Here is a 27612-nt window from a genome sequence, read left to right on the forward strand (position 1 = left end):
TTCAACAAAGACATCGATTTTAGTAATAGAAAAATGCGTAATTAGAGTAATTCTTATACAATGTGAACGCAACTACACTCTAAAAAATGCTGGGTTTAAAACAACCCAAGTTGGGTTGAAAATGCACTAACCCAACAATTGGGTTGTTTTAACCCAATGGCTGAGTTGTTTTAACCCAGCAATTGGGTTGTCTTAAGCAACATTTAACCCAACCGCTGGGTTAAAACAACTCAACCGTTGGGTAAAATCAACCCAATTGTTGGGTTAGTGCATTTTCAACCCAACTTGGGTTGTTTTTAACCCAGCATTTTTTAGAGTGTAAGCAGTGGACAAAACCGGAAAATTTTGTCCCAAAGGAAGCAATACTTAACACCTGGTATTAAGATGCATTTTTGTCAATCCTATCACGAGTGGATGACGCTAAATACATGTGTAAACTGGGTCTAAAACGTTTTGAGCTTGTCCACTTTCAACCACTTCCAGAGGTAGTTGAAAAGCATTCAACTGGATTGCTTTCTTAGTGTAAACGCTCGTGTGGTCAAACAGCCGCAAAAGATTAACTACTCTGCTGACCTAACGTGTAAACATTATGGGAAGTGTACTGGCCAGACGGGATTTAAACCGTCGGCTGAAGAAGACTTAATGGTGCAGTGTGTAGTATTTATGAGTATCTGTTGACAGAAATGCAATATAATATACATAACTATGTTTTCAGTGGTGTATAAAGACCTTAGCATTATGTTTTTATTACCTTTTGCATATAGTTATACAGTAGACCTAAACGGACCAACTTCTCTAAAGAGCGCTTGTCACTCTGCATTCTCCGACGACAAAATTTTTGTCCTATGTTGGCCTCTGTAGCTTCTCTGTGCGCTTTGAAAGGGAGGGGTGAGCGGTGCAATTCACAACCTCACCACTAGATGCAGCTAAAATTTACACACATTTAAGTTTGGTTTGAAGACAAAAAACAAACAAAAATAAAAACGGACCAAGCTCAATGTTCTCTCACCATTCCTGATTTCTAACACGCACTCAATATGTTTGCCGTGGTCTTGCGGCTGTCCGAGCAGAAACGAAAGCTGCTACTCTCCACGTTTTTCCATCGTCTCCTTTTGTGTTCATTTTTAAATCGCACGAGCTTAATGCAATCTGAAAAAGCCCATAGATTTAGGCTCTCCCTTCAAAGAAATAAGGACAGAAGTGGTTGAAAATGGACAAGAGTAGATTCAAATAACAGGTGTAAACGGGTATGTCTCCCTTGTCTATTTGTGATCTGATAGAACAGGAAACAGGGACTAAAATGTAACTAGTTTGTTGCCCCCCATCCCTATAAAGGCTAACGTATGGCTAATTATTCACATTGGCGTGAATATGAAGCCATATTCCTTATTGTCGATTATCATATCCAGTGTTGCCTATACAGCAGAAATAGTAGCTAGTTAACAAAACAGTATTGCTCCAAATACCATATCTTGTACATTCAAATGCTGTGTGAAAAAAATATTTTCAAAATGTTGCTCTCTCCATCACTAGCACTACTTTCAGCGTTTCTCCTTGAGAGGGATTTGTTAAAGATTTTAAATGCTGGTTGAGAGTGTGGGGAGAATGTAAAGCATTTTTGCCTCTTTACTGTATGACATTTTGTCAAAGTAGTCCAGGCATACAATGCCGTGAGGTAATGAATCACAACGTCCAAGTTCTACTAGACTTGAGGAAGTCGCTGGTTAAATTCCAGAGTTTTTGGTCTCCACAAAATCACTGGTGAAAGATTTCCTTATTTGACGCCTTCCCATTTTCGCTTTTCCTCTTTCATTCTTATTACAGTACATCTTTAGGTTGCTTGTTTGATGTATCACTTGCTTAGTATTGTGGTTCCATAATACCACATGGTCTTGGAAAAGTCGGGTGTAATTCCATTGTCACTCCGATAATATTAGATCCCCCTTGTCTACATTTGTTTTTGTGTTCATATCTCAAATTAGACGCTCTTCGGGTGGTACTTTCAGCATGCTGTCCATCTCCAGGCGTGCACCTGCAACTTCCTGATGGCTTGGGGAATAAGTTCCTTCTGATTGCCGCTTCCTGCGTGCTGTCATCAACATGAAAATGAGACCAATAGTCACCAAGAGGATACAGCCACATGCCAATGGAACTGCAATCGCCAGCCACGGTATATGATCTTGCTGAGCTTGCTTCTGCAGAGAGAGAGGGAGGGGGGGAATAATTCAAATTAGCCGTGTTTCCACTGTCAGGCCAAAAGGCCGCTAGTGTGTGCATGTCACTTCCGGTATATCTTTCAGATTTCATATATCTTTCAGACAGCAGTGTGTTTGAAATAACTTCTGTTTGTGATCCGATGTGGATTCTGATCACTGTATAAGGCAGAAATAGTGCTGCAAATGGCAATTTGCACTAAACATTGCCATAGTAAACATGGTAAATATGACTGCTTGAAGAAATCAGACAAATCATATAGGCCATCACAATCATGTATTTATCTTATCTGTCAGTATGTCTTGTCTCTTTAAACGGACTGTCTGTTATCCATCTTTAGCGCTTGCATGTCGTGAAATAAAGCAACTTCTTTGGGAGCTTTCTATTTTTCTAGACTGAAAATAAATTGATATATATTGCGATGTAGAACTAGAACTACCATGTTTACTATGGCAGTGGTTAGCGCAAATAGTCTTTTGCAGCACTATGTCTGCCTTATACAGTGATCAGAATCCACATCGGCTCACAAACAGAAGTTATTTCAAACATATCTGCTGTCCAAAAGATGTATGAAATCTGAAAGGTATATATCGAAATATGTGCCCGGTGTGCTGACGTCTCCAGACTCAGGTAAACTCTGCCTTTGTTCGTAACCCTTTTCGGCAACAGTCACTGTTTTTGTTGGAAATTTTGTAGAAATTATAATTTATAACTGTGATGTAAACATATTGTCCTGTGACTTCAAATAAACTGACTAAGTACACGTGTCTTCTTTCTTGTGTGAAATAACGGTAAATACCACTATTTATGTGTGACTAATGTGCAATCTTGACAAAAATTAATTCATTATGATCATTGTATGACTTATTGTAAAACTGTGGTAAAACATTGATGCTTGGAGTTTAAATTTTTAAGTAAACAATAAAAGATGCCAGAAAATGGCCACTTTTAACGTTTTGCGATCCCGCTAGTTTCCAGTGATTTCTTTCTGATAGTTTTGTTATAAAACTTTTAATTTATTGGTGAAATGATGGGTGACGTTGTGTTACAGCCGGGTTTTAGTCAAGCGCTGCAGAGCTTCTAGCCTGACGGTGGAAACGCAGCTTGGTTTTGAGCATGGTGTTACAAATCCGAGGCTATTAGCCCAGCCCGCTGAAAAGCCTGGCTCTCACTGGCCTGACAGTGGAAACGCAATAATTGTTGGCAGGTATAACATGTAACGTTTAGCACTGCCAAACTAGTATACTCAGTGTTGACTTACATTTGTTTCACAGAACTGGCCACTGAATCCTGCTGGACACAAACATTGAAACCGGTTCAGCCGATCTAGACACGATCCACCATTTAGACATGGGCTAGATGCACACTCATCCATTTCTCTCTCACATCTATTGGAAAAAACAAACAAACGTTAACACTTTATCAGTATTTGTATTTATATTGGGCAAGGATGTAACTGTTAGATGTAAGTGTTAAATCCACCTGTCTCCTGTGAATCCTGGAGGGCAGGTGCAGTTTGCCCCCCACTGAGTGTCTTGACATATGCCATCATTTTCACATTCAAAATCAAGGTCACATTTAAGAGGAGGGTAGTTATACCTGATGCACAAGAACAGATACAAACAAATGCTCAACACTTGAAACAGTCCCAAACAGATAAGGATGCATTGTGATGTGAAATAAAGAGGGACATTTGGAAAAAAATGGATAGTGAACTATTTGATGTTTTTAGCATTTTGTACAATTGGAAGCAGGTTTGCATTTGGTTCTTTGTGAAGCCCACATTATAGGGGCTGTCGCACAAGAGAAACCTTTTCGTAGTACCTAAAACTGTTGGCTAAAGTACCTGGATTTTGGAGTGTTTGCACCACAGGAACTATGAATGATTTTAGTTATAAGAACTCCTTTTGGGGGAACTAAAATAGCTCCTGCTTCAGAGTAGGGTCTAACCCAATATGAACTACCAGTGATGTGAGTACATACTGTAAATGGAGTGTAAGCTATCGCATAGTCAAGTCTAGGTATAAATGTGTGATCAGTAGGAACTCACTGGCAACGTGTTCCGCTGTACTTAGGGGGACAGATACAGGTGTAGACATTAACTCCATCCACACAGGTTCCTCCATTCTTACACTTCAATCCTTTGCAGTCGTCTATGTTTTCTGAACATGTAGGTCCAGCAAATCCTGGGTGACACAAGCAGTCAAACCCATTAAACTTGTCCTTGCATTTGCCATGGAGACAGGGTTCTGAGATGCACTCGTCTGTTTCTTTCTCACAGGTGATCCCTTCCCAGCCAGGTGAACACTGGCAGCTAAATGTATTAAAGAGATCCACACATGTACCACCATGCCTGCAAGGATGAGAGCGGCACACTGGAGTGCCAGAGCACTCTATGTGCACACGCTCATCTTGTCTCCTCCAAAACTGAGATGTTTGGGGTGATTTAGGATTGTCTACAAATGGAAGATACACCCCACCTATTCTGACAGCACCTAGACATCCTGTGTATGTCTCTGCAAGTGCAACTTCACTTGACAAGTCTTTAAGAAAACTTAAACTACCAGCAAGCACTGGGGCACTGCTACCATCAATGATGCCATCCACCAAAATCAACCACTGTGATGCATCACGGTCAGGGTTAGCCATGGCAATGAGCAGGCGATGCCAGGTTCCATCTCCAATATGTCTTCGTCCAGAGAATGAAACTGGTTCCACACTGTTCTCTGTATGAAGCTCCACATAGATGGCTGAATCCAGCAGACCAACCAGTAGAATTTCTGCCCCTCTCCATGCACGAAGTAACACACCATTTTCTTGCCTTGTACGAAGCTCCATGGTGACATTGGTCACTGGGTCTACTAGAGATCCCTTAGCACTGTAGTGTAGGGGTGTGTTGTCAAAGGTTGCATTAGCAATGCCTGTTAAAACGACAAAAAAAGTATATATAATTCTTATAATATATATACATTTTACAAGGATTTATATTTACTACTCGATTATAAACATTTATTCATTATTAATATTTATTTTTTATTTTGCCACTCGGATGTTCAGGAAGCAACTAAGAAAGTGGGTCATTTAAGATAAGCATACACTCAAATCCATTCGACAGATCCACGCAGCGTCCACCATTTATGCATGGGTCACTGACACACCAAACTCTGGTATCACATGTCTTTCCAGTGAAATCCCGTGGACAGGAACAAGTAAAGTCATTCCATGTGACTGTACACTCTCCACCGTTCAAGCAAGGCTCCACCTGCAAACCACAAAATCTGTTATTTTCAACTGTAAGTATCAATGCAATCATATCTAAGCTACATGTAAGTCTACATACCTTGCATGTGTTATCACTTATGCATCCAGGTAGCACATTTTCTGCATCACTGGACATATATATACTCTCATTGAGGGTACTATTCCAGACTTCCACTTCTAGATGCACATCGTCTAGTCTCAGATCCTGCAGGCAGCCCTTAAAGTTCCCACCCCAATCTCTTGCACCTTCTTCACGTGGAACTCCGCCAACATACACCAGGTCTCCCCTCAGAACTTCCATGTCAGGCAGTGAGCCAAGTATATAGCGCAGTCCTCCGTGGCTAAAGAACACCTGACCTTCCTGTATGTCCAATTGAAGCAGAGACTTCTGTCCATTACAGACAAACACTGGTGATGATAGGGTGGGTGACTCGGCTACAGAGGTCACCTGTACTCGTCCCATTTCCAGGTACATGGTTAAATAAGGATAATCTTCTTCTGTCCCCTGAGTTCCTGCCCTTTGTAGCTGAAATAATAATCCACTTGATTTAAGTGATCGTAGGAAGAACGAGACACTAAAGTTCCTGCCAATATCAAACATCAATTCAAATGCAAGAAAGCTTGTAGAGTCCTCATGACTAAATGTCCAAGAGGGGATATCTGGGAAAGAAAGAGAAACCGAGGCAAAAGTAAATTATCATAATGTGGCAATAATGTTTTATAATTATATAAGTTTGGTTTAATTTACACCCAAACTTTTCAACTGCTGTCCTGAAGGGCTGTCCTGCAGAGTTTCACTCCCACCCTATCAAACCCACTTGCCTGTATTTTCCAAGTAATTATCTTGATTAGTTTGTTCAGGTGTGTTTGAATAGGATTAGAGTTAATCTAACTGTCCTGGCAGAACAGTTGTCCATCAGCATCAGAGTTGAATACTCGAGTGCTACACACTACAACAAGGTCAGTGTTTGAGTGTATGAGCATGTGTGTATGCATACCTTGGCTGCAGTCATGTCCATAGTGTGGTCTATAACAGTCACAGTGGTAGCTCGTCCAGAGATCGACGCAGTGCCCTTTTTGAGAGCAAGGATGTGGGTCCACCTGGCACCATTCTGTCTTTATACAGCCTAACTCTGCACTTGCCTCCTCGTCACCCAGATCATTTGGCAGGACAGGACGGCCATCAACCTGTAGGTCCTCCATACAGCCCAAAAAGCCATGGCCACTCAATGTAAGCTCCTTGTACTCCTCTGGTACTCCACCCACATATACCTTCGTGAGGCTATCGTGGTGCAAGAAAATTTCATGATCATCTTGTTGCTTGTCTTCAACTCTGCATGCTTGGTTTTCACAGCCTGGACCTTTGACCTGAAGGACAAGTCTGTTATCCTGCTCATCAATGCTCACCATTGCCTCATGCCAATCGCCGTCACTTACAAGCCCTGGTAACTGTGCCTTTAGTGACCCTCCCTCCTTTGATTCTGCCTTAGCACGCAGCTCACCACCAACAATCTCCAGGGATAGGAAAAGCTCAGCATTGCCACGAAAGAACAGCACCATATCAGGCAGAGTGGTGCGGAAGCGCAGCTGGACAGATAGAGGCTCGTGTTCTGTGTCTCTCCTTATGCGCTCGAGTGGTGGAACCTCAATCAGAAAGAACCTCGGTGAGGAGAATGAAAATGTGGTTGGTGTAGAACATATGTCATCGTAGAAACCAGGAGGACAAAGGCAAGTATGTCCATGTGTCTCTCCATCTAACCATGGCAAGCAGGTGGCGCCATTTTGGCAGGCATGCTCAATGCAACCAAGAAGCTGCACAGTACATTGGGGACCCCCCCATGGCAGGTGACCTTCCTCAGCTTCCTGACATTGGCACTTGTATTCAGCTACTCCATCTTCACATACACCTCCATTCAGGCAGGGGGCACTCTCACATTCATCTATATTTACCTCACACTCCACGCCTGAGGAAGACAGACCAAAATTAGCAATACAGACAAATATACATGCATACACTTTCTATCGTGTAAACACTAACCTGCAAACCCCTCCAGGCAAAGACACGTGTATCCGTTAACCAAATCCTTACAGCTTCCCCCGTTGTGACAGGGCTCGGATACACACTCGTTTATGTTCACTGAACAGTTCTCTCCTAGGGAAGACAAACAAAACAAATAAACAGCTTGACCACCAATTCAATCATATTGGTCACAAAATAGGTATGCTCAACTCCTGAACAAGTTATTAAAATTAAAGTGATTGCATTATCTGTTGTGTTGTTTTAAGCCGCGTTTCTACTGGAGGAATTTCCCCCAGGAACTAGGGAACTTGGGGTGGTACTCAGTGTGTTTCGACCAATGTTTAAATGAAGTTCCTGGTAAAAATGTTCCTAATTGGCCTAATCTTCGTGGTACTTTTAGGCCGCGAGGGAAACACAGACCGCAACAGGTCTGGGGGAAAAAAAATCCTGGGAAAAATTGTTCCGGGAAATTGCGGTGGAAACATGGCTTTACTGTATTGTTTTACTTTTCTCATTTTAAAACATCTCTTTTTATGTTGTTGGTACCTGTGTATCCTGGTTGGCACTGACAGACGTAACCGGCAGCAGTGGCGTAGGTGAACTCCCAGTCTGTTTCCCAGATTTCTGATTTTGACTTCTCAAAACATTCACCATCGTTCTCACAGGGAGTATCAGCACATTCATCTATATCCACTTCACAGTTATCTCCTTCAAAACCTATACACACATTAACATCGATTCAGTTTGTTGCATAGCTAGACTAAAGAATTGAGTGCAGTTTGGAAAGGAGAGCTACCTGGCCAACAGGTACAGTTGTAGTGGTTAATGCCTTCTAAACAAGTAGCTCCATGTTGGCAAGGATGTGATGCACACTCTGGAATATCCTCCTCACAGTGATCCCCCATAAAACCAGTGCCTTCACATTCACACTCATAACTGCATACACACACACACAAAATCAGACTATTTTGGCCAATTTGTTTGTTTAACCACTTAGACAAGAAAAGTACTAACATCTGTATCAATTGTTTTACTTGCAGTGAGTAAGTAAAAAAACAACAACTGGCAGTGCATGGACATGTCATGTGCATGTCAGGCAGTCCCACAATTCCAGAGTTCTGTTACCTATCAATAAGGTCGTGGCAGATTCCTCCATTTTGACATGGATCACTCTCACATTCATCAATATTGATTTCACAGTCTGAACCTTCAAACCCCTGTACACAGTCACAGGTGTACAGCCCCACTAGGTCATGACAGGTTGCTCCGTTTTGACAGGGATTTGACTCGCATTCATCAATCTCCATCTCACAGTTCACTCCTACAGAGATTCAGAACACAACACATGACTTAAAAAGCTGATGCCTAATAAAGAGCAGCTTACAACTTGGCAACTACCAGTTATCAATTGCTGTCAACATCCATGCAGACCAGGAGTGCCCAATCCTACTTCTGGAGGACCATTGTCCTGCAGAGTTTAGTTCCAACCCCAATAAAACACATCCGAATCAGCCAATCAATATCTTTAGGATTACCAAATACTTCTAGACCGGTGTGTAGGAGGTTGTTTTGCAGGACATTGGCTTGTCCGAATTAGGATTGAGCACCTCTGCTTTAGACTGTTAGCAGTACAGTTACAAAAAGTTAATGATAGGTTCAAACACTCCCACATATTACCTGTATATCCCAGCAGGCATTCACAGAAGTACCGGTCCTTCCCATTAATACATGTTCCATTGTTCCAACAAGGTCTCGATGCACACTCGTTTATGTCAATCTCACAGTTGTGTCCTTGGTATCCAGGTACGCAGAAGCAGTGATACTTGTTGGCCCCGTCCAGACAGATTGCACCGTTCTGACAGGGATGTGATTCACACTCATCCAGGTTCTCTTCGCAGGTCTCGCCATGAAAACCGTCTGAACAAGTGCATTCAAATCCGTCCACTATACGTCTACAGGTGCCATTGTTGAGGCAGGGTTCATCAACACAGTCTGTGATGCGATGACTGCAGTCCTCACCTCCGAAACCAGGTGGGCACAGGCATTTGTAGCCATTCAGCTCATCCACACACTCAGAGTGGGCACCGAGACACGGCCCACTTTCACACTCGTCAATGTCCTCTGGACAGGTGTAGTGCTCTGAACCGGGTTCACTCACACACCCTTCACATTCAGCAAACGCACAAGCGTTGTACAGCTCATCACAGTCCCTCCCCATGTAGCGTACTCCTTCCCGTGAACACAAACACACATAATCATCCATTGTATCCACGCATGTCGCTCCATTCTGACACGGTGAAGATGCACACATATCAGATGACCCGGAACAGAATATACCTGAAGAGAGAAAGACAGGATTTAATATGGCACTTCTTACTGATGCATATTGCCAATTGGAAACAAGATGTAAGTTTCAAGTAAACTGCATGTTTTTACCATTGATCATACTTAGGCTTAGAGAGCTAAACAAGCTCCTAACCCCAAGTATTATGTGTCCTAGGCCCCACTTTATATAAGGTGGCCTTAAAAGGGTGGTTGCATGCAATTTCACTTTTTAAACTTTATTTAGTGTGTAATGTTGCTGCTTGAGCATAAACAGTATCTGCAAAGTGACAGCACTGAAAGTTCAATGCAAACGGAGATATTGTCTTTTAAAGTTATGGCAGTTTATTGCCTACAAAAATGGCCGGTTTGGACTACAACAAGCTTCTTCCCGGATTGGTGACATCATAAACCCTTGTTAGTCACGGCAGATGTAACTTCTGCCCGTAATGGTAAGGGATGTGGCGTTTCCGGACAACCTGTGCTTGGCACTTCAGCCAATAAAAATACATGAAATTACATTTGGCCATCTAACCAATCTAAAGCCCTATTCGGACGGGATTAGTTTAACATGTGGATGTGGGGGTAAAGTAATTTTACCTTAGGACGTCTGTAATATGAATGGTTACTTTACCCCCACCTCCCCATGTTAAACTAATCCCGTCCGAATAGGGATTAACACCATTGCATTTTTCGGAGGGATGGGCAGGAAGCAGGAAGAAAATGAGACATTCAAAGGACAGTGGAGACAGCGGTGTGGAATAAAGGTAAAATATGAAAAATACAGCATTTAAAAAAAAGAAGAAGTATTAAGACATGTTATACTGCGCCACATAAACACAACCAAGCCTAGAAAAAAAAAACATGGAACCACCCCTTTAACTATATGTACTTCCATCAAAAAATAAGTAAAATGTATTCATATTGTATTGAAAAACTTTTGCTGCTATTGAGGGGATATGGGTAAAGTTAGGGACAGGTGTGGTGGTATGGGTAAGTTTAAGAGGGTTAGGTGTAAGGGTCAACAGTGTAATTATAAATGTAACTACCGAAATTAATTACAGATGTAATTACATGCAGCTAATTTTTTAAATGTAAGTACAATGCAAAAACATGTATGTACACAATAAGTGCATTGTATCAAATAATTAATTGAAAATGAAGTACATAAGGCCACCAAATATAAAGTGGGTCCATGTCCTACACCATTTTTCCAATAGACATGGAAAAAGAGACGTGTGGAGAGATGTATATTTGTCGTGTAAATAAAATGGGCAAATAAAAACCTTAGACTTACTTTAAATGACAATAATAAACCATATCTAGGGACCATAATGTCATAGAAAGTTAAAAGTGGGTTCATTTGATTTGGCCGGTAAACAACCACTTAGCAAACTGCTTAAAAAAAAACACAGAACACCTTAGCAACCTCATAGCATCATTCTAACATAGTGATGGTAAGTTTTGCATGTGCTTTGTCTTCAGAGAACTTGAAAGATTCGCATGTAATATATTACTATGAAACTGACTTATGCCAAAAAAATGGAAAACAGACATGCCATCTAAGACAAAGGCGAAGTCTGACATCAGTTAATAACAGGCCACTGATCCCAAACCTTAATCCTGGGTAAGACAGACTGAGCCCGAGGAATAAAGAGAGAGAATCTCTTCAAAGTCAGCATTACAAATACCAAGCCCATCTGTGACGTTGATCATTTGTGAAGTTCAGAATTTTCTTAGTCATAACAAGTCTGACAAAATGTACTTCATGCCCTGAATTTGAGATCAAATTTGAGCGATCCCCTGTCATTTGTGACCTTTTGTGTTTGAGTGTATTGTAAATTGCTTATTTTGCCTGTGCATATGAGGGTTTTTTCAGAATGTGGTGCAGAGAACATTCATGGGGATTTTCTTGTGCAGATCGACCAATCGCATGAGAGTTCTTTGAGTCATTCCAAATTCCTGTTATCTGCATGACCTCGACCCTCAACCCCCACTGCGCATCCAATTCGGATCCATTAGTGTGGCCCACCCATCCTTAACCCTTGTGGGGCCTCTTGTCCCCCTAAACACTCCCCCACCTCCTCTCAACCACTTCGCTGCCCTGGCCCCCTCAATGTCGCTTTGATCAGACCTTCATCCCAGATATTCATTCAGGCGGAAGATATTAATGAATGGGCAAAAGGAATGAGGTGATCTGCGTTTATGGCTGTGTGCACATGTTGACCATTGTGTGTATAGCAAGGCAGTGCAGCAGGAATGGAGCAGCGTTTTGTTGAAGGGGTTTATATAGTGTGGAAGTGTGTATGTGTTTGTGGGAACCAAAAAAACCCCACAAGGGTAAAGCTTGATTCTTAAACTTTTTTAAGGTCACATTAAATATCCCACAATTTACTCACCCTCAAGCCATCCTAGGTTTTATATTCTTCAGTTATATTAAAAAAATATCCTGGCTCTTCCAAGCTTCCATTTATCATAGAAGTACTCCGGGGGGTTAATAAAGGCGTTTTGAAGCAACACAATGTGTTTTTGTAAAAAAAAATAAAATAAAAAAAAATCCATATATAACACATTTATAAACTTAAATAACTGGTTTCCGTTAACAAACATACAAGAATCTAGTTCCAGCGGAAGAATGACCTTTTCTGTATGGATTACTGTTATGGTGGATGGATGAAAGTGCTTTTTCGAGCTTCAAAAACTCGAAGAGTGAACTATTCACTCCCATTATAAAGCTCAGAAGAGCCAGGATAGTTTTTTTAATACCACTCTGATTGTGTTTGGCTGAAAGAAGAAAGAATATACACCGAGGATGGCTTGAGGGTGAGGATATCGTGGGATCATTTTCATTTTAGGGTGAACACACCCTTTAAGGGTCCATTTACACGACAGAGATGTACTAAAAATGGGCATTTTTCTTTGCGTTTTTCACACACAAACAACAACGTACACAGGTGCATGACATCACTGTTTTCACAAATGTGCGTTTTTGTAGTTTACATGGAGACAGTAATGAAATTGTTTCAAAAAACATTCACTTTAAAGGGATAGTTCCCCAAAAAGGAAAATTTGATGTTTATCTGCTTACCCCCAAGGCATCCAAGATGTAGGTGTGTTTGTTTCTCCAGTAGAACACAAATTAAGATTTTTTCCCCCACTCCAACCGTTGTTTGTATAATGCATGTTAATGGGGTGTATGTCTATGAGAGTCACTATGAGAGTAAAAAACACATAGACATACGAATCCATATTAACCCTTAAATGCATACCTCGGGTCGTTAGCGATCTGAGATGTCATTCACTACCCTGCTCCTCATTCATTTTTTAAAGTTAGACATCAACCTTCTAAGTATTCCTCAATCAATCCATTTTAAACAATATAACAAGAAAAAATTATAGAATTATAATTGAATGCCTGTTTTTTCACTAGTTTTTTTGTCAAAATTGTATAGGGTTGCTGACGACCCGAGGTGTGTAGAATTGTCCATATATATTTTTTGCACAATGATAAATTAATCTATAATGACGAAATAGGGCGCAATTCACCTTTATTCCACAAGGTGGCGATGTCTGATACGCAATGATGAAGTGACGTTTCACTCATAGTTACCTCTGACAGAAAACGAAACAATAATAATTATAATCTGCAAAACTCAGTGATTTACAGCAGAGAGCAAGTACTAAACACAATCAAATATTAGTGTTAGTGTCACTGTCTCTTGATGATGGATGTGGTCAAGAAGCTGTCAGTGATCAAAATATTGATTTTGAAGACGTTGAAAATGCGTTTGGAGAATATGCTCGAGATTGCGAATATGAGGCAGGTGCTGAATGTACTGGTAAACGAGCTCTGACGAGGACAGATGATGATGGTATTAAACATCGGCTCAAACTGAACCCCTTCCAAGCTCCAAAAGGTAACGAAATATGCTTTATTTTATTCTTCTGTAAGTGTAACATCAGGAGTTTTATATATTATCACGAGGTCCATCCATGTTAAATATAGATTTGGGTCGCTAACGACCTGAATATGTAAGAATGTTTCTCGAAACAGTCATGCATTTAAGGATTAAACACAGCGGCTCGTGGCGACACATTGATGTTTTAAAGCCCCCACTTGGATACTTTTGCTCTCGGGGTCCCCCTACAGTTTGGAAAAAATAATGTCCTCAACTACTGTCGTAAGAGCTGTCATCCTACATCAGGGGATGCCATCGCGCATGCATTTGTTGACATGACAACCCTAATAGCCCTGAACTAGTGATGCGCGGGTCGTCCCATAACCCGCGGACCCCGTATGTCTATTTAATGGTCGCGGGTGCGCGGCGGGTTGTAAAAATATATACAGTGGTGCGGTGCGGGCCAAATAACTTCATAAAAGCGTCCCGCGGGTCGGTGCAGCGCTAACAGTTCCCCTGAACACTGCAAGAGGAGTTCTTCTGGCGTCGCGTGTGAAATGTCTTCATCCCAGGTAACGTTACAGTCAGTGGCATATGTTTCAGCATGTCATATGAATATAATTTCATGGGTTTTATTTTTTTCAAACGCCAAATAATCACGATGCTCACGTTTACAAGCCAGCATCATTATAGTAGTCTATTGGTTACCGTTTTACAGAATCTATATGATACTTCAGTTCATTGTTTGAGTGGTAGCTCACCGTAACAAGCAGGACAGCATCGGTCGGGCACGCCTCCTTCAGCTCACGCCGACGAGCAAACGCTGGTCACATGTTGATCCTTTTCCTGCCTTTAATCACATCACTTTTTCATTTCCTCTTATTGCTTTCCTCCAACAAAACCTTTTCTTTCTTATTTGTCTCTGCTGCTTCGGACATGACTATATTATCCGACGAACAAAGTTGGGCTCGCACGTCCGAATGTAAGGAAGTGTGTGTGTTGGTGGAAGTGACGTATATGCCGTAAAGCAGTCGAATTTTGTAGTTCTTTTTTTTTCTCGGGTTACTTTCCGAAACCCGAAGTTTAAAAGTACGATTAAAAACCATACAGACCCCATCAGGCTATGGCAGACGTGTCATTCAACCTATTGTAAGTCGATTTATCATCACAAGAGTCTTAAAAAATATATTATGAAGGTTGAAAAGTTACCTAGTGCTGCTTTAAGACGTGAAACGATCGGTTTGTGTGAGAAAACCAACAGCAGATCAGAGGTGGGTAGTAACGAATTACATTTACTTCGTTACATTTACTTGAGTACATTTTTTGGGTAACTTGTACTTTTAGAGTATATTTAAAAATCAAAACTCAAGTAGGCCTACATTTCTTGTGAAAAAACTGTACTTTTACTTCGTTACATTCGGTGGCGTTCCTCCGCTACTGTCAATGGTGATAATTAATTATATATTTTAAAATAAGTTATGACTTGTTCGCAAGTCTCGCGAAACGTTGGAGAGGCTGCTTCACGAGAGGTGGATACGCATCACCCGCATAAAATTAGCGCGCGTTTAGTCAGAAGATGATGGCCGAAGCAGAGGGAGATGTGTGTGAGCTACGGCAGATCACCCGTACGTGGCCTCAAGTTCAGTCTGATTTCAGTCCAAGATGTCAAAAAGAACAGTTTCATAATTTAATGCATGTTCCAGCTCCAACATGAGAAAACAGCGGTAAGTGTAACAATGATGCTATATTTGAACACTATTAATGGTAATTTGGTAACTATGGGCACTTTTCCTTTATTGTAATACTATTTCACACACTGTCCGAGTGTTTTCCTCATATGCTCTCTTGTGCAAGCATTACAAATCGTTTGAATCCTCCGAACACACGTCCACAAACAAACGTTCACATCTGCACATTTACATATCTTTTTTTTTCACAAAACGAGCAACCTCATTGGCAAAATGTACCTGTAACAATGTTTTTGCAAACCACAAAATACTACCTATACACACAACAGAAATGAACACTATAGGCAGAAAAACTGCATTTTTTTAGTCTATGGTTTGTAAACTAAAACATTTTGAATTTTGCGTCACAGCTCCATGTTCTGAGAACGAACGAAAAGCTTGAGAACGAACCCCTTGAAGAACGAGTCATGATAAAAAAGCTCAGAGACGAGTTCTAAACACAAGCTAAAGATACATGGACACAAATTTATTTTTGTCACATTTGCTTTTGTTAACACTTTCGGGTAGGTTTAGTGTGGGTGTACGTTAAAAACACAACGTAACAAAACATGTCAGATTCAAGCAAATGTGTGCTGGAAAAAAATAAGCTTTTAGCGCCACCCAGTGGACATTTCACTTCGAAACTGTCGCAATATGTACGTATTGGTACATATTTTGTGGTTTGCATAAACGTTGCCATAGGTACTGATGAGATCAGGCTAAAAACGAAACAAATTGAATAGCCTAATGTGACATCTTGCATTTATACACATATCCGGACAGACAACAGTCTGCAGTGTATATATACATTTAAAAATGGGACTGTATTTTTAAGAATGCATATACTTATAAAAATATAAGAACAAAGTATGTTTTAAAAAGAGCTGTGGTTAGCCCAGCACACCATTAATTTACACTGTTTAACCATTAAACACACACACACACACACACACACACACACACACACACACGCACACACACACACACACACCATATATATATATATGGAGGTGTGTGAAAGCTCTAGTCTGAAATTCATGGTTTTTGGATCTTATCAATCAGATCGAAAGTAACTAGTAACTAAGTACTTGAGTAGTTTTTTCATCTAATACCTTTTTACTCTTACTCAAGTAACTATTACGATTGTTACTTTTACTTTTACTTGAGTAAATATTTCCGTAAGTACTTGTACTTTTACTTGAGTAAAGATTTTGGCTACTCTACCCACCTCTGCAGCAGATAAACATCAAATTTTAATTTTTGGGTGAACAATCCCTTTAAATCTCATTTTCAAGGGTTTTACTTTTCAGGCCCCGAAAACGGCATTGTCATGCAAATAAACGGCCAAAACGTTAAAAAAAAAAAGAAAAGAAAGAAAACGTTTTTAGTTTTTAGTTTTTAGTTTGTGTAAACAACCTCTTAAACTGGAAACATTTTACCATGTCATTATCCTTTATTTTATATATTGATTATAATATTTGACCCTTATCACAGACTTGGCCAAAATAAAAAAATATTATTTGAATTTGTCTAAATACTTTTTTCTTTTTTTTACATGATAAAATGCCTAGCAAATTATATATAAGCATAACAATTTGAGTGTAAGGTAGAATGTCATAATGATCCTTCACTCTAAATTGTTCAAAATCCCAATTATTATTATTTTATTTTTCAGATTTAAATTAGATTTTGAATTCCAGATTCTCAGTTTCAGACTTTTGGACCCACTGTACAGCATTAGAGCTGCAACGTATTTGCCCAGACACTTTAATCAACACGGAAGTGTTACTTTTAGAACAGAAACATCTTATCAGTCTCAGAACACACAGACTGTTCTTACACAACACAACTGAGAGCTTACACACTGATCTTGGTGTGAACACACTCATTTATCTTAAAATGTGGCTTACACAACGATCTTAAAGCAAACAAAATGAAGTGGATGTTTTAAGAGTAATCGCCATGCACACATAATGTTCCCCAAAAATCATTTTTAAGAATGCTTTGATTTGTGTATGCTTCTGTAGACTGTGTAGGATGCAGATCCGTCTGACAGCCACACAAGCATTCATTCCCCACCCCCGGCCCAGGAAAAACAGCTCCACTCAGACTGACCCAGCAAGTGTCCACTGAGTGGCTCTCAGTTTCTATAGTTACTGCTAAGCTAATTTGACCCTGAGACGAAGAGATTCTGACCTCTGTGACCCCAGATCCACCTTCTCTCTTCTCTCCTTTTCTTTTATTTTCTGTGTTTCTCACCATCTTGGATCTCTTTAAAGGGTTGGTTCACCCAAAAAAGAAAAATCTGTTATTAATTGCTTACCCTAATGTCGTTTGACACCCGTAAGACCTCCGTTCATCTTCGGAACAAAAATGAAGATATTTTTTTTTAAATCTGATGGCTCAGAAAGGCCTTCATTGACACCAATGTCATGTCCTCTCAAGACCCATAAAGGCACTAAAGATGTCGCTATAAAGCCCATCTCACTACAGTGGCTCTACAATCATTTTATGAAGCCATGAGAATAGTTTGTGTGTGCAAAAAAATGTAAATGACTTATATAGCTTCAAAACAAGGTTTCGAACGTTATGAATCAGTGTATTGAATCATGATTCGGATCGCCAATGTCACGTGATTTCAGCAGTTTGTCAGTTTGACACGCGGGGCCCTATCTTGCACCCAGCGCAATTGACTTTGTACACCGATGCATGTGTCATTCCTATTTTGAATCAAACCGCGCTTTTCCCTCCAAAGATGCACGCCGCTAAACTAGTGAATGATCTTGCGCTCCCTGGGCGGTTCAGCGCAAAAAAGGAGGCGTGCTCCGGCGCAAACAATCCCTGGTGCTATTTTGCTGTTTTATTAAACAATTGCGCCACTGACCAGAAAAAACCTAGTCTAAAGTCAGTGGTGCGTTGCGCGTTGTTCATTATGCTATTTTAAGGGCGCATGCTTGACCATAATGTATAGCGTGCACAACGCGCATACACTTTGCTCATGTAATCTACACAGATGCAACAGTTATTTTTGCAAATCATAAATTGTTACACTAAAAAAATATTAACACATGAGATGAGGGAAATCATTGTGGTGTGCTGGCGTCAGGTCCTGAGTAGAGGCAGATCCACCTCCGGTTACACGGCGTGCCCGATTGATGGACTTTCCCCGTCTTCTGATGTCATTGTAGCGCTTGCGGCACTGGTGTGACGTCCTGGGGATGCCAGCTGATGAAACAATTGTGGCTATTTCTTCCCCCGCCTGTTTAACCGACACTATTTTGGGTGTGTTTCTCCCATCCCCATACAACACAACTTCTCTCTCTTTCACTGCCCTCACAAGAACATCAGTCTCCTCGGCTGTGAACCGCTCCTGGCGTGCGCCTGGTAAATACGCCATAATAATAGCAATCCATAATGGAACTTGCGCACCTGCTTTTAAAGGGAATGTTGGATGACGCTCTGATTGGTTTGTTCATGTTACGCCCAAACCACACCTATGAATAATGAAGCTACTTCAGACCAACCCATTTTAGATTTGCGCCGGGTGCAAGAGCCATTTATCCCGCCGGGAAAATAGCAACAGCGCCGAGACCCGCCCACAAAGTTACTTGCGCTTCGCGCTTTGACACTTGCGTTTCAGATCGTTAAAATAGGGCCCGCGATCTGAATCATGAATCGATACGCTGATTCATAACGTTCAAAACTTTGTTTTGAAATTGGCCCATCACTATATAAGTCGTTATTTTGTTTTTTTGGCGCACAAAAACTATTCTCGTCGCTTCATAACATTATTGTAGGGCCACTGTAGTAAGATGGGCTTTGTAATGACGTCTTTAGTGCCTTTATGGGTCTTGAGAGGAAATGACATTTGTGTCAATGAAGGCCTTTCTGAGCAATCAAAATTCAACAAAAATATTTTCCTTTGTGTTCCGAAGATGAACGGAGGTCTTACGGGTGTCGAACAACATTAGGGTGAACTAACCCTTTAACGCTCATGTCATTTCCTGTCAGTATAGTGTGAGAATTAAAGAAGATTTCCCGGCTCAGCTGCCAGACATGAAGGGTCACTGAGCCATATGGTGCCAGTCACAAACGTCCAGTCCACTGAGGGCAGACATACATGAAGTGCCTTTTCTAGTTTTCTTTTTTTACTTACTCCTTCCTGCCTCTGAAGGACATTGATTATCTGCTTTCTGCTCTGCCCTCTGCTAACCTGTGTGTTGTACTGCATGTTTACAGAAAATTAAAGTGGATTATACCGTCTGTACCACATTTAGCTTATGTTCTCTCACACAAGCACGTGCTTAGACACTCTCACTGACGGAACCTTTACTTCAGAATATTTGTATCGTCTGCTCACATGTTGGACCTTGGATTTCATCATGATTTCAAAGGAAATATTTGACTTCCTGTCATGTACAGTGAAACGATTCAATTTAAAGTTCATTAGAAGGTGCCTACAGTCAGAGAGAAAAGAGTGAGTAGGCCAAAGTCTTCGTGTACTGAGCTGAGCGTAATCCTCTCAGAGAGGTGTGTTTAAAACAGGACAGCTTTAGGTTAGTCTACACTACTAAGCCAGACAGCTTTTTTAACCTTAGAATTCAGTTCGCTGCCACCTTGTGCCACCAAGAGATTCCAGAGAGTGATTAAAATCTGTCAGAGTTAAATACTGCTAGTTATTTTAGACTTCTTTTTGTTCGAAAGCAACATAGACAAGAGGTTGCCCATCTTCACGCTTATATCCACCGATCGGGCAGGCCAAGTAATAAAAAAATAAATCAGTCGAGGGTGGCTGAGAGATAAATCATTTGGGTTTGTTTGATATATAATATAATCAGAAAACAGTTATTTAAATGTCTAATAATATTTCACTATATTACTGTTTTTATCTATTAAATGCAACATTCTTTCAAAAACATTTAAAAGCCTTATCGACCCCAAATTATAGGTTTGTAAATACACCGATCAGGCATAACATTATGACAGGTGAAGTGAATGACATTGATTATCTTCATCATGGCCCCTGTTAGTGGATATATTAGGCAGCGAGTGAACATTTGATGTGTTAGAAGCAGGAAAAATTGGCAAGTGTAAGGATTTGAGCGAGTTTGGCAAGAGCCAAATTGTGATGGCTAGACGACTGGGTCAGAGCATCTCCAAAAACTGCAGCTCTTGTGGGGTGTCCCCGGTCTGCAGTGGTCAGGATCTCTTAAAAGTGCTCCAGGGAAGGGACAGTGGTGAACCGGCGAAAGGGTCATGGGCGGCCAAGCCTTATTGATGCATGTGGGGAGATGAGCTACTGTAGCTAAAATTTCTCAGGAAGTTAATGCTGGTTCTGATAGAAAGGTGTCAGAATACACAGTTCCTCAGAGTTTTTTTTGGTGTATGTGGCTGCATAGCCGCAGGGTGTCCATGCTGACCCCTATCCACCACCGAAAGCGCCAACAGTGGGCACGTGAGCATCAGATTAAGACCATGGAGTAATGGAAGAAGGTGGCCTGATATGATGAATCACGTTTTCTTTAACATCACATGGATGGAGGGGTGTGTGTGTGTCACTTACCTGGGGAACACGTGGCACCAGGATGCACTATGGGAAGAAGGCAAGCTGGCGGAGGCAGTCTGATGCTTTGGGCAGAGTTCTGCTGGAAAACCTTGGGTCCTGTCATCCATGTGGATGTTGCTTTGACATATACCACCTACCGAAACATGTTCACCCTTTCATGGAAACGGTAATCCCTGGGGGCTGTGGCCTCTTTCAGCAGGATAATGCGCTCTGCCACAAAGCAAAAATGTTTCAGGAATGGTTTGAGGAGCACGAGTTTGAGGTGTTGACTTGGCCTCCAAATTCCCCAGATCTCAATCCAATCGATCATCTGTGGGATGTGCTGAACAAACAAGTCCGATCCATGGAGGCCCCACCTCATAACTTACAGGACTTAAAAGATCTGCTGCTAACAACTTGGTGCCAGATACCACTGCACACCTTCAAGGTGCCTCTACTGGTCAGGGCAGCAAAAAGGAGACCAACAGAATATTAGGAAAGGTGTCCAACTATATCAACTAGCTCGTCACCTTTTGATCCGCACATGTCCCATACATATTTGTTTTCTCTTAAATGTGATCTCGCCGGAATGTGGACAGCACCCAGATGTGACACGTTTGGGTTCAACTCGGTGGAGACAAGCTGTAGTGGTTCTGATTAGGAAGACTTTAACACTGAGCTTTCACAGACATGTGAGAGTCTCTGGCATCCTACGGCCGACGGAGACATTCTCCTGACATCGGTCTTGAACACTACGTCTTGTGTCAGTGTTTGAGGTTATCTGTGTGAGACCGCTGGAAGAATGTTTGCCATGCAGTTTCTAAGAGTTAAACGGCTAACACTGATACCGACTGTCAATCAAGGAGAACTCCTCCCCTTCTGTTTACATCACTGTCAGTCATCCCTGTTTGTGTCTTACCTCCTGCTGTGAGGGGGCGTGATAGGTTAGTTTGACCATTTTAGGGGTTACAGATTGTTTTAGAGGGTTCAGTTTCATTGTATAGTGTGATATCAGGTATATGTGTAGTTTCAGTTAACTATGATAACCCTGGATCTTGAAGGTAAGAGCTCAACAACATAATTATATGTACAATGGTCGTGACATTTGTCAGGATTATGTGCCCAGTCAGATGGGGAGATCATCCGAATGAGATAACGCTCCCTTAATATGTATCTGTCCAGAGATACGAGTGGGAACGGACGGGTTACAGAGAGGATGACAGTAAGAGGGCAGCTGGGAGGTGTGTGTGATGTGTGACAGGACTTTGCGATAACCTCTGGTCTGTTTATTTTCACAGGCGCAGGAGAAGTGTGCGCAATTGTTTCTTTGTATGTATGCACGCTTAATTCTTTCATGTGAACCTAAAAGTAAGAGTTTTAAGAACTTTTCAGACTAAATATACGTGTTTTGACTCATTTTGAATATTAGAGTAGGCCTATTAATAGTTGTTTTTAGCATCAATATGATGTCAGACTTAGCAGATCTCTGTCATTAGCTCAGGTACTCATTAGCTAGAGACGCTAATTAGCTTTATTCCCCCCTGCACCTAAACCTAGACACAAAGTTTTAACCTTTTAAACTTTATGGTAATGCTTTTGAGTAAACCACGAGCATCAAAACGAGGCTTTTGGCATTAGTTCTGAAGGATATTAGCTTTTATCCTCCATGTAAATCTGAAAACAGAACATTATGAGAGAATTGATAAAAAAGTCTGTTTCGTCTAAGAAAACCTGGTCAGTGTCTGGAGATTTGAAATGCTGAAATGTGTTACTTGTATTATCATTTTGTAAAATACTTTTTATTGAGCTTTTACAGCTACAGTTTTGTCTAAATTTTTCTTTTTCATGGAGGGGAATAAAAAAGAACAGCATTTATAAAATATATATTTTGTAACAATACACTACTGTTCAAAAGTTTTTTTTTTTTTTTTTCTAAAGAAATTAATAATTTTTTATCTTTTTTATCTTAATTTTTGTGTTAAATGGATTAAAAGTGATAGTGATTTTGAATAAATGCTGTTATTTTAAACTTTTTTATTCATCAGTGAATCCTGTACAAAGCATCACTGGTTCCAAAAAAATACTACACAGCAGAACTGTTTAACATCGAAGATAACTCAGCATATTAGATTGATTTCTGAAGGGCCATGTGACACTAATGATGCTGAAAATTCTGCTTTGCATCACATAAATCAATTATATTTTAGAGTATGCTAAAATAGAAAACCATTGTTTTAAATAGTTCACAATATTACTGTTTATTTTTGATCAAATAAATGCAGGCTTAGAACAAGAGACTTCTTTCAATAAGATTAAAAATAGTAATGCTTCCAAACTTTTGATGGTCTCTCTCTCTCTCTCTCTCTCTCTCTCTCTCTCTCTCTCTCTCTCTCTCTCTCTCTATATATATATATATATAAAATACGAGATTAATCGATTTAACAGCATTTATTGGCCTATATCTACACCTCCTCTAGTTTTATAAGAAGTCTGTAAAAATAGGGCCACGATTTACTGTATAAATATGAAAGAATTTTCCATATAGTTTTTTTAGTTGAATGAAACACAACATTGTGCTGTGTTTTAGGGTTCAATTGTTAGATTACGCAAAAATGAAAATTCTGTCATTATTACTTACCCTAATGTCGTCCAACACCCGTAAGACCTCCGTTCATCTTCAGAACACAAAGGAAGATATGTTAGTTGAATATCTGAGAGGAAATGACATTGGTGTCAATGGAGGCCTTTCTGAGCCATCGGATATTTAACAAAAATATCTTCATTTGTGTTCCGAAGATGAACGGAGGTCAAACGGCATGAGGGTAAGTAATTAATGACAGCATTTAAATTTTTGGGTGAACAAACCCTTTAATGGACGTTTCTGTAAAATGACCCAAATGTTTTTTTTTACTTTCTTTTTTTTTTTTTTTTACAGTGTAGTAAAAGCTTGCTACTTACTTATTATAATAGATTATACTCTATTACTCAAAACATTAATTTAAACTTCTATAGGTGATATTCTTACATTACTTGGTCATGTGAGTGCAGTAGACTTTTGCCGTGTGATTTTATTCTTCCCTCTCTGTGTTCTTGTTAGGATTAGAGTTGGGGGCAGGGTCCATTGTAGACATTTTCATTGAAAAAGAATTCCAGGATCCCCCTCGTTTCCCCAAGCGCTTGATGTCGCATTTGCATGCGTGATTTGACATGAACTATCAGACCAGTTTCACTGTTCCTCTCGCTGAACTTCCCCATTGACTCCCATTAGTCTATACAAACACTATAGATGCGGGGTTGTAATAGCATACAACACTTGACACCTAAACGGCAGGATCTGTGGGTCAGGATAGTGATTTCTGTCTAAACAAAGTGTAATTAAAGTAAGTGTCAACCTTGCATTTCCATTCTATACAACACTTAAAACCAAAACTAACACTGGCTAGAGCTATTACTGTAAATCTGTAGTACACTTCATTTAATATAATATTTGCTCCAGTGAAAAACACTAAAATGTATCTGGTTAATGTCGAACTTAAGCATATTAAGTGTTGTATAAAGAAATTTCGGCACATATTTTGTAGTAATATGCATAATTACAAACACTAACTTACCCTAAATCAAATGTAACCCTAACCCTATAAGTATTATTACTCAGTACTTAAATGAATAATTACAAAGTAACTACATGTATTACACACTAAAGGGTTAAGATTGGAGTTTGGTTTCGGACTAGTAAAATCTGGTAAGTCAAATGTTCTTTTATGTACAACCATCAATACTTTAGACTTATTATCCACTGAGTATGATCAACATAGAGTCAGATACTCGGAGACAGCTTGACCATGCAGTCAGATGAAAGGGCGTTAAGCCTACGGGACGCAAAAGCAAACAGAGCTCGTTAAAAGTGCTTAACGCAGATTCCACCCGCACACAGCGTCCAAATGACTCAGCCCTGGTGTCATGGCAACAGGAAACAATGGAACCCACCCCCCAAGCTTTTCTGCTTCAGACAGAGGCCTGAGAGCGGGGCAGAATCTGACGGGATGGATGGAAGGAGGGAAAATAGATGGGTAACCTCCCCCATACTTCTGTCTGTACTATGCACTAGTCATATCACTCAAGACGGGAGGAGGGACGCGAGTAAAACACCAGTAAACATCTTTGGGAGTCACAGATAACAGAAAATGGAACACTAATGCCAAAAAAATTTACTGTGTCAGTACATATGAAACACCCTGTTTTTTCAACTCATGTTTGGGTCAAATATTGACAAACCCAACTGTTGGGTTTTAAAATGTATTTAAAAAGTTTAAACCAACGGTTGGGTTTGTCCATATTTGACTCAAACATGAGTTGAAACAACCCAACAATTTTTTAGAAGATATATCTTATAACAACATGAACACCCAGGGCTTAACATGCTTTTTTTCTAGTTTAAAACTGCCATGATAGAGTGTTGTGGGTGGTTGCCAGGGTGTTGCTATGTGATTGCTAGGGTGTTCTGAGGAGGTGGTTGCTAGGTGGCTGCTTACAGGTACAAGTCAAAAGAGACCACCCTCACGCTCTTGCCTCTACACTGTAAAAAAAACATGTTTTTACATTGCTTTAACTCATCAAAATATGTTGAGCAATTTTTCACTTTTTTTGTAAGTTATACAAGATTCAGGTCATTTTTTTAAAAGTCAGTTTAATGTAATTTAATTTCAACTTAAAACATCCAAGTTGACTTAAAAATTTAAATTTAAGGCATTTTTTTACAGTGATGGCATCATTACAAAATTTTATATATATATATATATATATATATATATATATATATATATATATATATATATATATATATAAAATTTTGTAATTTTATATTTACAGTATATATATATATATATATATATATATATATATATATATATATATATACTGTAAATATTTAAACAATAAGGTAGCTGGTTGCCTTAAAATTTTGAGTTCATTAAAATTTAAAATGTAAGTTAATACAATTAACATTTTTGAGAATCATTTGAGAAAAATTTAAAGATTTTGTAAGCATATTGGGTAATTGTGTGTTTTATTTGTGATGACGCAGTGAAACATGCCAAATTATGCTATTTTCTTGATTTATCACACATTTTATGTGGTTCAGATACAATAATATTTTGAGTTTAAACCAATTTCCTTCCTTATATCTCAACTCAAATTTTTAATTTCAATAAACTCAAAATTTTAAGGCAACTAGGTTACTTAATTTTTTAAAAAAAAGTTAAACTAACAAGTTTATTTGCTTTCATTTGCCTTTTTAAACAGTAAAGTTTGCCAAAAATTAAAGGGTCAGAAGAGCCACATCCAACCTGTTGCTTTTGACTCTAGCAGAGTTATGATTAATGGTCTGTCTCAGAATAAAACACACTCAAGTGACCAAATATTAGCAAAACATAACGTATGACTATCCCAATTTTCTATGAATGATGTTCTCAACAGCTTTTAATGATCAGTATCCATTTTTTTTTTTTGCATGTAAGAATTTCCTTTCATTCAACCTTGCATTGTTCAGGGTTACCATGTAAAAGTAAACTCATTGTGTTCTATGAAAATATATGTTCATAGAATATTATATTTGTTTTCCTATATGTACTGAGACAGAATGAGAGCCAGAACTCACCCCATTTGAACAGCATCATTGTCAGAAAAAATATCCCGGTGCATTTCAGATGCACTTTCCTGATCTCCATGGTGACGTGAGACAATCCAAACATACCAAACTTAAAGTCTCTTCATAGTGGAGCCACCTTCAAATTAAACCATCCCGGGGAACATCAAACTTCTGAGTTCCTTCATGGTCCTCAAGTTGAAAGTCTGCTCTGTTGAAATTCTCTCTCGTCTCTTAAATTCCTGTAAGCGTCCGGGTGTGTAGTTCATTTGAAGTTCCTCTGTCCAGCATCACAACGGTCAGGCTGAGAGCAGTGGCTCATTGTACGTGTGTGTAGTAATGAGACTAACTCTCTCACCCAATCCTGCTGCGGCTTAACACACTAATCACCCTGAGAGGGGAGGGGTCGGAAAACCAGAAGTGGACTTCAGCACCAGGACTCATATGTGTGCGGTGGGCTTACTTAGCTACACTTTGGGAACAGAATAGAACTAATTCAGACAAAACATCACACAGGTATCACTCAAAGATAAAAATGATTCATAAAGTTAAAAATGTTTTATTAACAATGATAACAGTGGCACTATATATTAAAGTCCTGTCTCCCATGTACATACTATGTACTTTTTATAGCAACAATAACTGGGTTATAGGTACTAACGCTGAACCTACCCCTAAACCTAACTTTAATCCATGCAGTTACCTTATATTACCAGTAGTTTCTTGGGTAACTACACTGTTATTACACTGTAAGTACACATACTGCAAAATAAAGTGTAACCATGATAACAGCTTAATAAAATGACCAAAAATGAAAAGGTTTAGGGGGTAGGTGTGTGTTTAGCATAGACAATAAAATGTACTTAATATAAAAACTTATTTAAGAAAGTGTATGTGTGTTTTCTAATTTATTGTAAAAGTTAGTTCGTTGTGAATTATATATGTCTTTTATTAGTTCAAACCTATAATTTCACAGTTCT

At 39.7% G+C, this 27612-nt stretch overlaps 1 protein-coding gene across 1 annotated transcript; it reads right to left on the reverse strand.

The window, feature by feature from the left end:
* Positions 1-325: 325 nt before the first annotated feature.
* On the reverse strand, positions 326-26905 carry crb2a (crumbs cell polarity complex component 2a). The gene is made up of 13 exons (XM_067423327.1): positions 26645-26905; positions 9173-9832; positions 8621-8816; positions 8292-8431; positions 8042-8212; positions 7514-7627; positions 6474-7439; positions 5555-6135; positions 5311-5476; positions 4265-5135; positions 3697-3813; positions 3476-3602; positions 326-2195 (listed from the first exon to the last, which is right to left on the reverse strand). Exons 1-13 carry the CDS (start codon positions 26736-26738, stop codon positions 1974-1976), a joined length of 4425 nt encoding a protein of 1474 aa, XP_067279428.1. The 5' UTR covers positions 26739-26905; the 3' UTR covers positions 326-1973.
* Between the last annotated feature and the right edge of the window lie 707 nt (positions 26906-27612).

Source organism: Pseudorasbora parva, chromosome 18, assembly GCF_024679245.1.
Source record: "Pseudorasbora parva isolate DD20220531a chromosome 18, ASM2467924v1, whole genome shotgun sequence".
Taxonomy (NCBI): Eukaryota; Metazoa; Chordata; class Actinopteri; order Cypriniformes; family Gobionidae; genus Pseudorasbora; species Pseudorasbora parva.